At 41.9% G+C, this 15,000-nt stretch overlaps 1 protein-coding gene across 1 annotated transcript in view; it reads left to right on the forward strand.

Moving 5' to 3' along the window:
- The window catches only part of LOC145391026 (zwei Ig domain protein zig-8-like), a 168,891-nt gene extending 160,180 nt beyond the window's left edge, over positions 1–8,711 (forward strand). Inside the window, exons 5-6 of the mRNA XM_080265759.1 lie at positions 1–68; positions 8,578–8,711. The exon at positions 1–68 is cut by the window's left edge and continues 101 nt beyond it. Of these exons, the coding sequence (XP_080121885.1) occupies positions 1–68; positions 8,578–8,711 (202 nt within the window). The remainder of the gene's footprint in view (positions 69–8,577) is intronic.
- Positions 8,712–15,000: the final 6,289 nt, after the last annotated feature.

Raw genomic sequence — 15,000 nt, forward strand, 5'->3', positions numbered from 1 at the left:
CTCAGGACGGTACCAGTGTGCACCATCCAACACTGGCAAGGCGGCCATTACGGTGCACGTATTTAAAGGTACGACACACGGGGTTAAAGGGAAGGTAGAGGGAGTTTAAAGGGACGGTATTTGGGTTTAAAGGTACGGCAGGCGGATTTAACGGTATGGTACAGGTATTTAAGGGCATAGTACACGTATTTAAAGGTATGATACATGTATTTTAAGGCGTGGTGCACGAATTTAAAGGTATCTACACGTATTTAAAGGTTTGATACACTTATTTAAGGGCACAGTACACGTATTTAAAGGTATGGTACGCGTATTTAGGGGTATGTTACACGTATTTAAAGGGATGGTACACGTATTTAAAGGTATGGTATACGTATTTAAGGGGATGGTATATGAGTTTAATGCTGTGGTACACGTATTTAAAGACACGGTACACGTATTTAAAGGTATGGTACGCGTATTCAAAGGTATGGTACACGTATTTAAAGATATGGTATACGTATTTAAAGGTATGGTACACGTATTTAAAGGCATGGTATGAGTTTAATGCTGTGGTACACGTATTTAAAGACGGTACACGTATTTAAAGGTACAGTACACGGGGTTAAAGGGAAGGTAGTTTTTTAGTTTTTAAGGAAAGGTAAGGTACACGGGTTTAAAGTATGGTACAGGTATTTAAAGGTATGATACAAGTGTTTTAAGGTACGGTACACAGGGCTCAAGGGAAAGCACACTGGATTTAGGGGAAGGTATATAGGTAAAGATATGGTACACGTATTTAAAGGTAAGGTACGCGGGGTTAAAGCTAGCCTAACTTATTTAAAGGGAACGGTACACGTCTTATAAAAGGTAGATTACACGGGTTTAATGTATGTAAAGGTACGGTACACAGGGTTAAGCATGGGATTTAAGAAACGGTAATGGAGTTGAAGGGAGGGGGATTTAGTATGGTACAGGTGTTTAAAATTTACATAGTGCTCTGTTTTGTATCTTCTTTAAAGTCACGGTACTTTGGGTTCTAGATACGGTACATTGAATTTAAAGGGATGGTACATGGGGGGTTTAATATACGGTACAGGAATTTAAAGGGATGGTACAGGGGGTTTAAGATACGGTAGAAAAATATAAAGGGACGATACAAGAGGTTTTATTTACGGTACAGGCTTGGTACAGGGGATTTAAATAATGGTACAAGAATTTAAAGGGACGGTACAGGAATTAAAAGGAATGATACACGAATTTAAAGGGATAGTTTAGAAATTTAAAGGGACAGTACAGGAATTTAAAGGAATGGTGGAGGAATTTAAAGGGACGATACAGGAATTTAAAGGGAAGGAACGGGAATTGAGAGAGACGATACAGGAATTTAAAGGGGCGATATGGGAACTTAAAGGAATGGTAGAGGAATTTAAAGGGAAGGTACCAGAATTTAAAGGGAAGGAACATGAATTTAAAAGGATAGTACAGGAATTTAAAGGGACGGTACAGGAATTTAAAGGGATGGTACAGGAATTTAAAGGGATAGTAGAGGAATTTAAAGGGATGGAACAAGTACCGTCCCCCTAAGTACCATTCCTTTCAAAGTACCGTATCTCAAAGTACCACCCTCACTCACAGTACCACATCATTTCTTTTAATTTGTCTCAGCGGTACAACTTTAATAGCTTCTCCTGATTTCCATTACCAAAGTTACTGGTTGAGTTTTACGGTACGTGTCACGGGTGCGAATCGGAAGCGTAGACGTCAGTGGTGCGAATAGAGCTCATTGGCAGAATCTAATTTACTCTCTATCTCGTTCTCCTTCTCTCTCTCTCTCTCTCTCTCTCTCTCTCTCTCTCTCTCTCTCTCTCTCTCTCTCTCTCTCTCTCAAATACTACTGCGACTACTACCACTACTACTGCTACTACTACTACTACTACTACTACACTCTACTAGTACTAGAAAAACTACTACTACTACTACCGCTACTACTACTACTAATAATAATAATAATAATAATAATAATAATAATAACAATAACTGATCATAACAAAATCAATAATAACAATAACAGTAATAACAAAAATAACAAACCCCAAAACAACACCAATAAAGCCCAACCATGCATACCAAGCCTAACCCTATCATAATAAAATAAATAATTAAGAGCATTACTAATAAATAATAAACAGGAATACTAAAGAATGCCAGCAATTTAACTCCTATGCATTATATATACAAACATACCCCAGACACAAAATACAAGGGCAGATTGTTCCATTTACCAAGAAATGAAAGTGTAATTGCCGTGTGTACCTGAGTGTAGGGAGGTGTGTGTGTGTGTGTGTGTGTGTGTGTGTGTGTGTGTGTGTGTGTGTGTGTGTGTGTGTGTGTGTGTGTGTGTGTGTGTGTGAGAGAGAGAGAGAGAGAGAGAGAGAGTCTGAACAGCCCGAGAACGTCTTTTAGCAAGGTTGCTTGACATTTATTGTTATTATTATTATTATCATTATTATTATTATTATTATTATTATTATCATCATCATCATTATTATTATTATTATTGCTGTTGTTGTTATCATCATCATCATCATCATCATTTTTATCACCATCATCATTAAAGCCTATGCTCTAATCACTGTAACTTGACTCGTACTCTTAAAATAATTCTCTTCTTTACTTTATTCTGCTTAGTTTTCTTCCTCTTTCAGTATTCTTATCTACAGTCTGGTCGGCTTTCTTGGCCAGTCACGTAATGTCTTTTTATAGGCTATTTAGTGTACTCTGGAATTGCTTTTTGAAGGTGAGTTAAAATACTGTTAAATCTGTTACTAGATTACATTTCACGTGGTGACTCTGTGTACCCTGGGTGGAGCAACTGTGGCGTCCACCCGGGAGCAAAACCACCTCATTGTTCCCTGCACCTCACCGTGGGGAGGACCCTGGTCTGACCGTGGTGCGGCGCTGTCTGTTGCACGGGGTTGTTGGATCGCTACACTGTACTGTACTGTACATGTAGGAAGGCCCCACAGAAGCAGTTGTTTACCTGTGTTTGATGGGTCTGCTCAGCCAAATACACCAAAATTATACAACAACAACAACATCAACTACTATTACTCCTACTACTACTATTATTACTACTATTACTACTACTACCACCACTACTACTACTACTATTACTACCACTACTACCACCACTACTACTACTGTTACTACTACTACTACAATAACAACTTTTCATGGTGGATCAGTTAATCAATCGAATCTATTAATTTTCCAGGTTTCTGTTCGTGTTCTAAGTTCCATTGGATCTGTTACTTCAAGGGAACACACCTGGAGTACACCTGGATTACACACCTAGAATACACCTTACACACCTAGAATACACCTGGATTACACACCTAGAATACACCTTACACACCTAGAATACACCTTACACACCTAGAATACACCTAGATTACACACCTAGAATACACCTGGATTACACACCTAGAATACACCTTACACACCTAGAATACATCTGGATTACACACCTAGAATACACCATATACACCTAGAATACACCTGGATTACGTACCTAGAATACACCTTACACACCTAGAATACACCTTCCGCACCTAGAGTACACCTTTCACACCTAGAATACACCTGGATTACACACCTAGAATACACCTTACATACCTAGAATACACCTGGATTACACACCTAGAATACACCTGGATTACACACCTAGAATACACCTGGATTACACACCTAGAATACACGTGGATTACACACCTAGAATACACCTTTTCCTGTGACTCGTGAACCCAACAGCACTAGACAGATGTTGATAGGTACGATTTCAGTCCTTTCAGGGAACGAATTTACAGAGGTTATTGAAGAGCCCAATTTTGAGTGCTGCGAGCCTTAACCACATCAAATTACCTATCCCACCTGCACACTCATCCACCTCACCTGTCCCACCTGCACACTCACCCACCTCAGCTATCCCACCCATTCACCCACCTTCTCCATCCATCCAGACACTGAAACTTGACTCACTCATCCACCCACCCTGCCCATTCCACTCATTCATCCCCCGAACAACCCACCTCATCCCACCCACCTATCCTATTTATCCTCCCATCCATCCCTTCACCCACACAAATATGCACCCTTCCACCCACCCAGTCATTCACTCAGCCAGTAAGCTACCATCCCACCTTTTCCACCCATCGATCTAGCTCATCCATTCCCCACTCCACTCTCTAAACCACCCACCCAGTCATCCATCCCACCCACCCATCCTATTCATTAATTCTTCAACCCACCCACCCAGCCTTTCACCCCATCCAATCATCAACCCTTCCGCACATAGCCCTCCAAACCAACTACCCCATCCACCCACCCTTCCTATTCATTCATTCTGCACCCATCTAATCATCCGTCCCACCCATCCTATGCATTCATTCTCCACTCCACCCGTCCAGCCTTTCAATCACCCACCTATCCACCCTTCCGCGCATCCTGTATTCCCACCCAATCAACCCTCCTACCTATCCACCGATCCTGCTTATTCATCCCTCTTCCCTATTCACTCATCAACACACTAATCCTTCTCCCTCACTCACCCTTATCAGTAATCACCTCTTCCATTCATCCACGCCATCCATTCAACCAGCCATGCAGCCATATTCTCAGTCCTTCATCCACATACCCATTCCACTCATATTCTTGGTGATGGAGGATGCCTTCACGTGGTGGCACCTATATAACCGGGCAGTTCTGCTTTCCGGCTATTCAAACGGCCCTCAGCTCCCTCCCTATCCCCCGAAAGAAGCCTGATTGACTGAAGAAAAAAGTAACAGACTGCAATCTACTGGGTTCACGTCAAAATAAGTCCACCAAAACAACCATTCATCCACTAACCTACTCCACCCACCCCACCCACTCACTTACCCCACCCTCTCCCCACCCACATTAACCGATCCATACGCTCACCCCACCATCCACCCACTCCACAGTCAATCCACCCTGACTACCCGCTGAACTCCTACCCCACTACTTATCCTCTCAACCAGACCCATTTGTTTCGCCTACAGACCCACACGTATCACTCCTCTATCCATCCACTATCCACCTTCCTCACTGACTGACACCCCTTCCAGACAAAACACCCTTTCTTCCCATCTTCTATTGCAGTCCTTCCATGTATCTCATCTATAAAACCTGCCCTCCACACCCCCACACCCATCCACCCACCCACTTCACCCACTGCACCCACACACCTTCATGTACCCCATTTATAAACCTACCCTCCACATTCACCCACCCATCCACTACACCCACTCACCACATCACTCACCCACCCACTGCACTCACTTACCTCGTCACCCTCCACACCCACCCCAACCACCCATCCACTTCACCCACTCAGCACATCACTCACCCACCCAACCACCCATTCACCCACCCACTGCACTCACTAACCTCATCACACTCCACACCCCAACCACCCATCCACTCACTCACCGCACCCACGCACCTCATCACCCACCTACCCACCCACTCCACCCACATCACCCACCCACCCCACCCACATCACCCACCCACCCTCAAGGCATACTGAGAGTTAAGTGTGTGTCTCCTTCCTCATTCACGCAGCGTCTATTGAATCATGCAAAGTTACGTGCTAATATTGCGTATACACAGCAAAGTTTGTGAATATACAGAACTCTTGCTCCAATACAGCGCTCCTATATACACCGGTAAATATGACGTAGGTTCTGAATAGTCTGTTAATCTTGTATGAATTCGCAATGCACAATATCAGGTGTTATTGTGTTTACATCCTATTTATATATTTGTGTGTGTGTGTGTGTGTGTGTGTGTGTGTGTGTGTGTGTGTGTGTGTGTGTGTGTGTGTGTGAGAGAGAGAGAGAGAGAGAGAGAGAGAGAGAGAGAAAGAGAGAGAACCACCGTCTACCATATTATTTATGAGTGACTACTTCTAAGCTACGTAAGCTTTTGAAAACTGTAATAATCGAATGAAATAATTACTTCTGCATACATTCATATCTATATACATAAGTGTGTGTGTGTGTGTGTGTGTGTGTGTGTGTGTGTGTGTGTGTGTGTGAGAGAGAGAGAGAGAGAGAGAGAGAGAGAGAGAGAGAGAGAGAGAGAGATGCAAAAAAAAAAAAAGTATTAACAAATAATAGAAAGAACGGCAAAGAATAAAAGTAGAGAAATGAGAGAGAGAGAGAGAGAGAGGGAGAGAGAGAGAGAGAGAGAGAGAGAGAGAGAGAACCATCGTCTAAAATATAATATATATTATGAGTAATTATTTTTTAAGCTAAGTTATGTTTTCAAAACTATATTAATCGCTTGAAGTAATTAAATTTAGACATACATATTTATATACATGAGTGTGTGTGTGTGTGTGTGTGTGTGTGTGTGTGTGTGTGTGTGTGTGTGTGTGTGTGTGTGTGTGTGTGTGTGTGTGTGTGTGTGTGTGTGTGTGTGTGTGTGTGTGTGTGTGTGTGTGTGTGTGTGTGTGTGTGTGTGTGTGTGTGTGTGTGTGTGTGTGTGCGTACTGCAGCACACCTTCACATGTCTAGATAAGGAGGGCATTTCCCAACAAATATACTACTCCTTGATAACTACACCACACCATCCCCTCCTCGCACAGCATCCCACAGCACAGAACCACACAGCACCACATTGTCACAGCACAGCACACTCTCACAACACAGCACCACAGCACAACACAATCTCACAGCACAGCACATTATAACAACTTCATAGCACGGCACAACACATTCTCACAGCATAGCGCAGCACAACACACTCATAGCACATCACAGCATTCTCACAACACAGCACCGCGCATTCTCAAGGTACAACACAGCACAGCGCACCACAGCACAGCACAGCACAACGATTCTTACATCACAGCCCAGCCCAGCACAGCACAGCAATTCTTACATCACAGCCCAGCACAGCACAGCACAGCAATTCTTACATCACAGCCCAGCACAGCACAGCACAGCAATTCTTACATCACAGCCCAGCACAGCACAGCACAGCAATTCTTACATCACAGCCAAGCACAGCACAGCACAGCAATTCTTACATCACAGCCCAGCACAGCACAGCACAGCACAGCACATTCTGACAGCAGGGTTTCTAGCTTTGGCCTGACTATGCGAACACACTTAAATAAACTCTAATGCCCGCCCTCCCTCCACTTTCATATCTTAACATATACACAGACACACACACACACACACACACACACACACACACAAACACACACACACACAAACACACACACACACACATTCTGGATTTCCAATTTCCTCACCCTGCTTCCATTCATTTTTTCCCCCTTTCGTGCATACCATTTTACTTTCTTCCTTTTTCTTTCGATGTCTTATTGGATTTCGTTAATTCATGGACTTGGGGGCTGCCTAACACTTCCTCTCTACTATACCCCTTCCACCTTAACCTGGCCTAATTTTCGTCCTTTTGCAGCTTAGGTCACGAGAGTTATTAGAAAAAAGATGATACTACGGCTCCGCATCGTTTCCACGGCACTTCTTCATAGTTAGCATCGTATTTAAGCCATACTCCTACTGTCTTTAACCTGACTCAAATTGCCATCGTTCCATCTTGATTGCAACAACTAGATCTCAGTTAAATTAATAGCCCCTCGTCGTCAAAGGGGTAAGGAGATATTACAGACGTGCACGAAATTACTAAAGATATTATACACACGCAAGGAAATACTGACGTGTTATAAGCGAACCAAATTACATGCGGGAAAGGTGTTACAAAGCCTATAAAGCCAACGAAGGTACGGCTTCTTACATTATTACACTATGAAAAAGTTAATATTCCGCCTCTCTCACGCTATATACCTTCACTGCCTTCATCTCGACGGAATACCGTGCCTTTACTGCGTCACACTGCCACTGTGGAATATTTTAAAAGCATTATGTACGCCTACTGTACGTACATCGATGATGATGAGGACAAAATAATAATAATAACAATAAAAATCATCATCATCATCATTATCCGAATCTCCTTTCCCACGCTAGGACAGGGTGAGGAGTAGCAACGTCCAGACATAATAATAATATCTGAGTCCACCAAGTTTGGTGGCTCTAGCTTTATTCTTTCACGTACAATCAGGTAACTTCTTTTGTCTACAGGAGCAGTCCAAAATTTTGGACGATAGGCGATTTCAGAGAATAAGGATCCGATCTGGACTATATAAAGCACTGCATTCTGGCCATGTCCCAGGTATATGCCATCAAATTTTCAGCCCTCTAACTTAGCGGTTCTTGAGCTTTAGCGTCTCTTTGTTTCCGGATCCTGTCAGAAGCAATATGGCAAAGAATGATAGCTGTAGTTCAAACGGTATGCGAATGGTAGCGATTTAGACTTTCCCTAGAATAATAATAATAATAATAATAATAATAATAATAGTAATAATAATAATAATAATAATAATAATATTGGCGAAAACAAAAACAAAAAAATTCCCACAGGGATGTGGGAAATTTCAATGATAACAAAACCATCTCTAATAATCCCCTTTACTTTTTCCAGCGGAGGAGCCAGCAGCAATGCATACAAGTTCCTGCCCCCCTCAGCCGCCCCCTTCCCTCCCCCTGCTGACCTGCGTACCCCTACTGCTGAGTTACGCTGCACTCACACTCTCCAGGAGCGGCAGGGTCACCTAGGCTCTGGCACACCTCGGACACTTATCGAGACGCTGAGTTTAAGAGGAACGATGTGTCTCTGTGTTTTGGAAGGATGTCTCTGTGTTTTTTAACTTTCGGACCTTTAAGATATTGAGGGAAAAAGTGTTTCTTGTCATTCCAGGACTCTTGAGACCCTGAACTTGATGGAACTTGGAATTATCGCTGCTTTGGAACTCTTGAATCTTATGGCACTGAACTTTTTGAGAAGAAAGATGTGTCTCTTGTGTGTGGGAACTCTGAGACCTTTAAATACTGAGGGGAGGAAAAGGGTATGCCACTGTTCCCTTAACGAAACGGAACTTTTTGATGGATAAAAAAGTGTCTTGCTGTTCCAGAGCTTCAACACACTGAGCTGCTATAGATGAATGAGTTTCCCTGATCTAGAACCCTTGCCTCTTTAGACACTGAGCTACTGAAAGAAAAAGTACCTCACTGTTTCAGAACCATGTGATTCAGTGTAATGAAATGTGTCTCACTTTCATGTAACTCTGGGACTCTTAACCCCCATTGTGTCTTGCTGTTCCAGAACTTCGAGATCCTTAGCCAATGAGTCTGGAAGGAAAGTGTTATCTAATTACTTCAGAACTACAGGATCTCACTGACACCTAGCTTCTGAAACGAAAAAAAAAATGTCTCTCTCTCAGAACTCTAGGATCCCTATACAACGAGCTTGAGAAGTGAAGAATGTCTCGCTCTTTCAAATCTTAAAATCTTTAGCCACTGAAAGAAAAAAAAAAAGCGTCTAGGTTTTTAAGAACTTTGGGATTCGTTTCAAGAACTTCTGAGAGAAAAATGTCTTACTGTTCCTAAACTTTGTGATTCTTTGACAACCAGATACAAAAAGTATCTGGTATATCCTAATAATGACAATCCTTGGACATATAAAAAAAAAATGTGTGGCTTTCAAAAAATCTTAAAACACAGTGAGAAAATGTGGCAAAAACAAAAAAGTCTGACATATTGAAGCTTTGAATCATAAAGCATTGAAAAGGGACACGTGTCACTGCATTAGAAGTTTGGAATATGTAGACAATAAATTTGAGCATAATCATTTCTGTGGCATTTTCAGAGTTTTGTGATCCCTAGACATTGAAAGGGAACAATATGTCTGGCATTCCCAAAGTTCTTAGACAATAAGACTGGAAAGGAAAATGTATCTGGCAGCTACAGAATATTTATAGGTCGCATTCAAAGAAGAACAGTGAGTCTAGCTCCCTGTTTACCATTGGCATTAATTAAACTCTTGAAAAAAATGCTCGTTTAAAAAAAATGGCTTGTGAAAATGTTTAAAAAAATAATATTATATAGTGTAAGCCAGGATTCACCTTCCATAATTTTATAGAAGACAGGGGTTTTGTCCAGTTGAGAAAAAAAATCTGATAGTATCCACAGTAACCAGAGTACTGTATCTAAATGAAGCTCTGGCCTCTGACAGGTAAAAACATCTCTATTCTGGTTTACAGCGAGAGTGACTATGTGTTTAATGCTGTTCTATGCTGTGAGGCTGGACTCAGGAGGACTTTACATATACAGTGCTGTTTACATGGCCACAGTAGTATTACAAAGCCACGTGGATCAGACATAGGGACAGACTGTTGCTGTTTCATTATGCTTCACTCCATGTCAGAAAGAGGTGTTTTATGCTGTTCACATCCACCGCTGTTTAACGCTGTTCGAGATGGTGTAACTCTGTCAGGATAACGCTGTTGATGTTTTTACGATGCTGACAAGTGGAGGAAAATGAAGCAGTTCTCCCGATTTTACAGCATCCACCAAAACTCTCCTAGTTAAACGGTGCTGTGCTGATCATATCCTGTGCAGCGGTACCGAAAATCCACGCTATGATCAAACTGGGTGCAGCATATGTGAAAATCTTAACTGTACTCAAGCTCTGTGCAGCATAGTACGAAATTCCCCACCTCAATAAGACTGTGTTGCATGTGTCAAACTCTTCACTGCAATGAGACTAGCACAGGTGAAAAAAGAAATCCTCGCTGGAATGAGTCTTGAGTTGCATGTGTGAAAAACCTCGCTGTGATGAAACGCTGCAGCACATTTGACAGTCTGTGCGGTGATCAGACTATGCAGCAAATCTGAAACTCCCGTGCTGTGACGAAAAAAGTACAGCGCAATCAACGTAAAACTGTGCCGCAGTGTTTCGTTCTGAGCGGCACCTCTGAAACTCTGCGGCATTTCTGTGACTCGTGCTATGATGGAATGCTGAGAAAATAACAAAACAATTCAGGGACTCGCGGTTATACTCCTCACACAGCATTTTTCACAGCAGTATTGTGTATAATGAAGAGAATTAGACGAGGGCGGTGGCAAATTTCTAAACGTTCAACCTCGTCTTCGCACACTGCAAAAACAAACAAAAACAAAAAACTAAGACAATACCGAATTACAAACACAGCAAAAATAAAAGAAAAGGGTGTACCATCATAAGGCCAAGTTTCGCTCCGTGTATAAAAAAAAAAATAAAAAAAAAAAAAAAAAAATTACCGAATCTAATAAGGCCAAAAAAATGGGTAACTCAGAAAAAATAAAATGTATATATATAAAATGAAATCAAATCTTTGGAAAATATGTATTAAAAACTGGAAAAATAAGAAAAAAAAGCAGGAAGTCAAGGAGATCATAATACGTAGCCGAGAACGTGTAGAAATAAGATGGTATATTTTGCTTATTATTATTATTATTATTCATGTTTTCGTTGCGTCATGTCGTGAGATAAAAATTACATAGTCCACCCTGAGAGAGAGAGAGAGAGAGAGAGAGAGAGAGAGAGAGAGAGAGGGAGACTGACTACAATGGAGTGTGACAGCGAGACATAGTACTGTGCGGTGTGACAGAGCGTGAGAAAAATCGGAGAGAGAGAGAGGGAGAGAGAGAGAGAGAGAGAGAGAGAGAGAGAGAGAGAGAGAGAGAGAGAGAGAGAGAGAGAGAGAGAGAGAGAGAGAGAGAGAGAGAGAGAATGATACCTGTTATACAAAGTTTGAAAAATGCACAACAATCATTCTCCAGTATGAATAATCCCCTTATACACCCACATATACAGCTGCTACATTTTTCATAACCTCAGTCAATGAGTCTTCTATGTGGCTTTGGTGACGTAACACCTCTTAAAAAAATATCTACATACATATTCCAAAATGAAAGATATACAACTTTCTTTTGCATATTCCCCTACCTTTCCCCTCCCTGTATCTTTCCATATCTTCCCCTTCCCTCTCCAACAAATACACAGAAAAACAACTACCCTTTCACAGGAAAACAACACAAACAAAATACAAAAACAGAGCTCTCTCTCTCTCTCTCTCTCTCTCTCTCTCTCTCTCTCTCTCTCTCTCTCTCTCTCTCTCTCTCTCTCTCTCTCACACACACACACACACACACATACAAACTACCCCTTCTCAAAAACACAACTTCTTCACAAACACATCTCTCCACGTGAATACAAAGACACAGTTCCCTTCAAACACGCAAGGAAAACTCCCTTTACACAAACACACACAAAAGCACAACTTCACACAAACACAAATCTCCCTATACAAATAAACATAAACACGCCTACCCCCACAAAAACACGACTCACCCCTCACACACCTCTAAAACACAGCTCCCCTAACACAGACAAAAACACAACCAACCCTGCCCTCCAATACCTATCACGCGGCCCTGCTCTCAAACAAACACACAAACACCATCGATCCCAAACTTTCCGTATTTTAAAAGTTTGACCCAGCAGTCCATCGTTCCATTTACACCCACCATTGTTAGCCACAGTTACGGTCAACACTCCATTTCCAGGCCTAGGGGTTCGGAGCAATGAAGCCAGAGTCCCATTCATTTAGTGTCTGTTGATTAGATTAACAAGATGTCATTTGACTGACCTGAGTTTCGGACTAATGGAGCACGAACCATACTATTGTATTAAGTAGTTTAGCGTAGTTCCGTTGGATTTTGACACCCTACTGCAACTAGGGCTTCGAAACAGTGAAGCCAGAGATCCAGTCATCTAAACCAAGTTGATTATTTAACAACATCTTATTAAGTTTGCTGTACTCAGTTTGTTTTCGCCTGACGGAACTGGACCACCATTTAAATTCAACACTTTTCACATCAGTTACGCATCTTTGGTTCCGAACCAAAGAAGCTGGACTCTGACTTGTCTCAGTTAGGTTCATCAGTTTATCTAGATCCCATTAGGTATACAGGTGTTCTGAACTAATATGAACCTATTAAGCCAGAGTCTGGACCTTTTGATTACTGTTAGGTTTAGTAAAATTTCATTAGGTTTACTTGTGATCCGAAATAATACGAACCAGTGAAACTACATTCGTACAAATCTGAAACTTGCTGATCATTTTAACAAGATCTCATTACATTTACTAGTGTTCTGAACCAATGACACAATCTTTACACATCTGATTATCATGAGCATTATGTTATCAAACGGTCTTGATATCTTACTACCTCTAAAGTTTCGACCTAGTGAAGCAAGGTTTCAATTTATTTGATTATTGTTGATTAGTGTGGCAAGATCTTATCAGGTTTGTTAGGGTTTTATGTAAGTAAGGGAGATTACCAACTCAACTGATTATTCTTGACAGGTCAACACGATCTGATGAGGGTCTAACATCCTCTGCGCATTGACTATGAGGCAGGCGTTTCAGAGAATCTTCGGTTTCAAATTAATGAAGCAATATTACTATTTTCATTACTGTTGATTAACTAAGAAGGATCTCATTTAAACGCATTTAGGGTTCCGAAGGAAGGAAGGGACATCCTCAACTCATTATTCTTCAGTAGTACAGTAAGGTATAAGTAGATTCTGACAAAGCTTCGAGGCAGTGCAAATGGACTGCTGACCAGGACTGCACAGTACACTCACAGACATAATTAAAGGAACTGTGGAAAAAAAAAAAAACTACATAATTGCATACTCTCAACCTTGTACTGACACACGAAGAAAGACCAGACGGTGTGTGTGTGTGTGTGTGTGTGTGTGTGTGTGTGTGTGTGTGTGTGTGTGTGTGTGTGTGTGTGTGTGTGTGTGTGTGTGTGTGTGTGTGTGTGTGTGTGTGTGAGTGTGTGTGTGTGTGTGTGTGTGTGTGTGTGTGTGTGTGTGTGTGTGTGTGTGTGTGTGTGTGTGTGTGTGTGTGTGTGTGTGTGTGTGTGTGTGTGTGTGTGTGTGTGTGTGTGTGTGTGTGTGTGTGTGTGTGTGTGTGTGTGTGTGTGTGTGTGTGTGTGTGTGTGTGTGTGTGTGTGTGTGTGTGTGTGTGTGTGTGTGTGTGTGTGTGTGTGTGTGTGTGTGTGTGTGTGTGTGTGTGTGTGTGTGTGTGTGTGTGTGTGTGTGTGTGTGTGTGTGTGTGTGTGTGTGTGTGTGTGTGTGTGTGTGTGTGTGTGTGTGTGTGTGTGTGTGTGTGTGTGTGTGTGTGTGTGTGTGTGTGTGTGTGTGTGTGTGTGTGTGTGTGTGTGTGTGTGTGTGTGTGTGTGTGTGTGTGTGTGTGTGTGTGTGTGTGTGTGTGTGTGTGTGTGTGTGTGTGTGTGTGTGTGTGTGTGTGTGTGTGTGTGTGTGTGTGTGTGTGTGTGTGTGTGTGTGTGTGTGTGTGTGTGTGTGTGTGTGTGTGTGTGTGTGTGTGTGTGTGTGTGTGTGTGTGTGTGTGTGTGTGTGTGTGTGTGTGTGTGTGTGTGTGTGTGTGTGTGTGTGTGTGTGTGTGTGTGTGTAAGTGCGATAAAACTTCTGATTACACGTATGTATAAACGCGATCATGCATGTGTACTTGTGTGTATGTGTTTCAATGAGTTTTTACATGAGTTTCTAAACATTTGGAGGGTTATATGCGTTTACTGTGTGTTTCCTGGGTGTATGTGCTTATGTGTACCAGTCCTATTATGACTATGTGTATATTTACTTATGAATGCGTGTGTGTGTGTGTGTGTGTGTGTGTGTGTGTGTGTGTGTGTGTGTGTGTGTGTGTGTGTGTGTGTGTGTGTGTGTGTGTGTAACTACGTATGTTTGTGTATACCTGTCGAATGTTTACGTGACTGTTTATGGGTATTTGTGCTTGCGTATGTATATATGTATATTTCTCATGTACGCACGAGTCAATGTAATGTCTCGTGTGCGTCTGTATGTACGTGTTAATCGATATCTGTGAGCGTGTATGTACTGGACGTCTGTAAGCTTCTTATGTGCGTAACTGATAAAGTATGTCTCCTAATGTGTGTATGTATATATGTATGTATGTATGTATGTGCTTCT

Source organism: Coenobita brevimanus, chromosome 16, assembly GCF_032717465.1.
Source record: "Coenobita brevimanus isolate Jiangsu-jjx chromosome 16, ASM3271746v2, whole genome shotgun sequence".
Taxonomy (NCBI): Eukaryota; Metazoa; Arthropoda; class Malacostraca; order Decapoda; family Coenobitidae; genus Coenobita; species Coenobita brevimanus.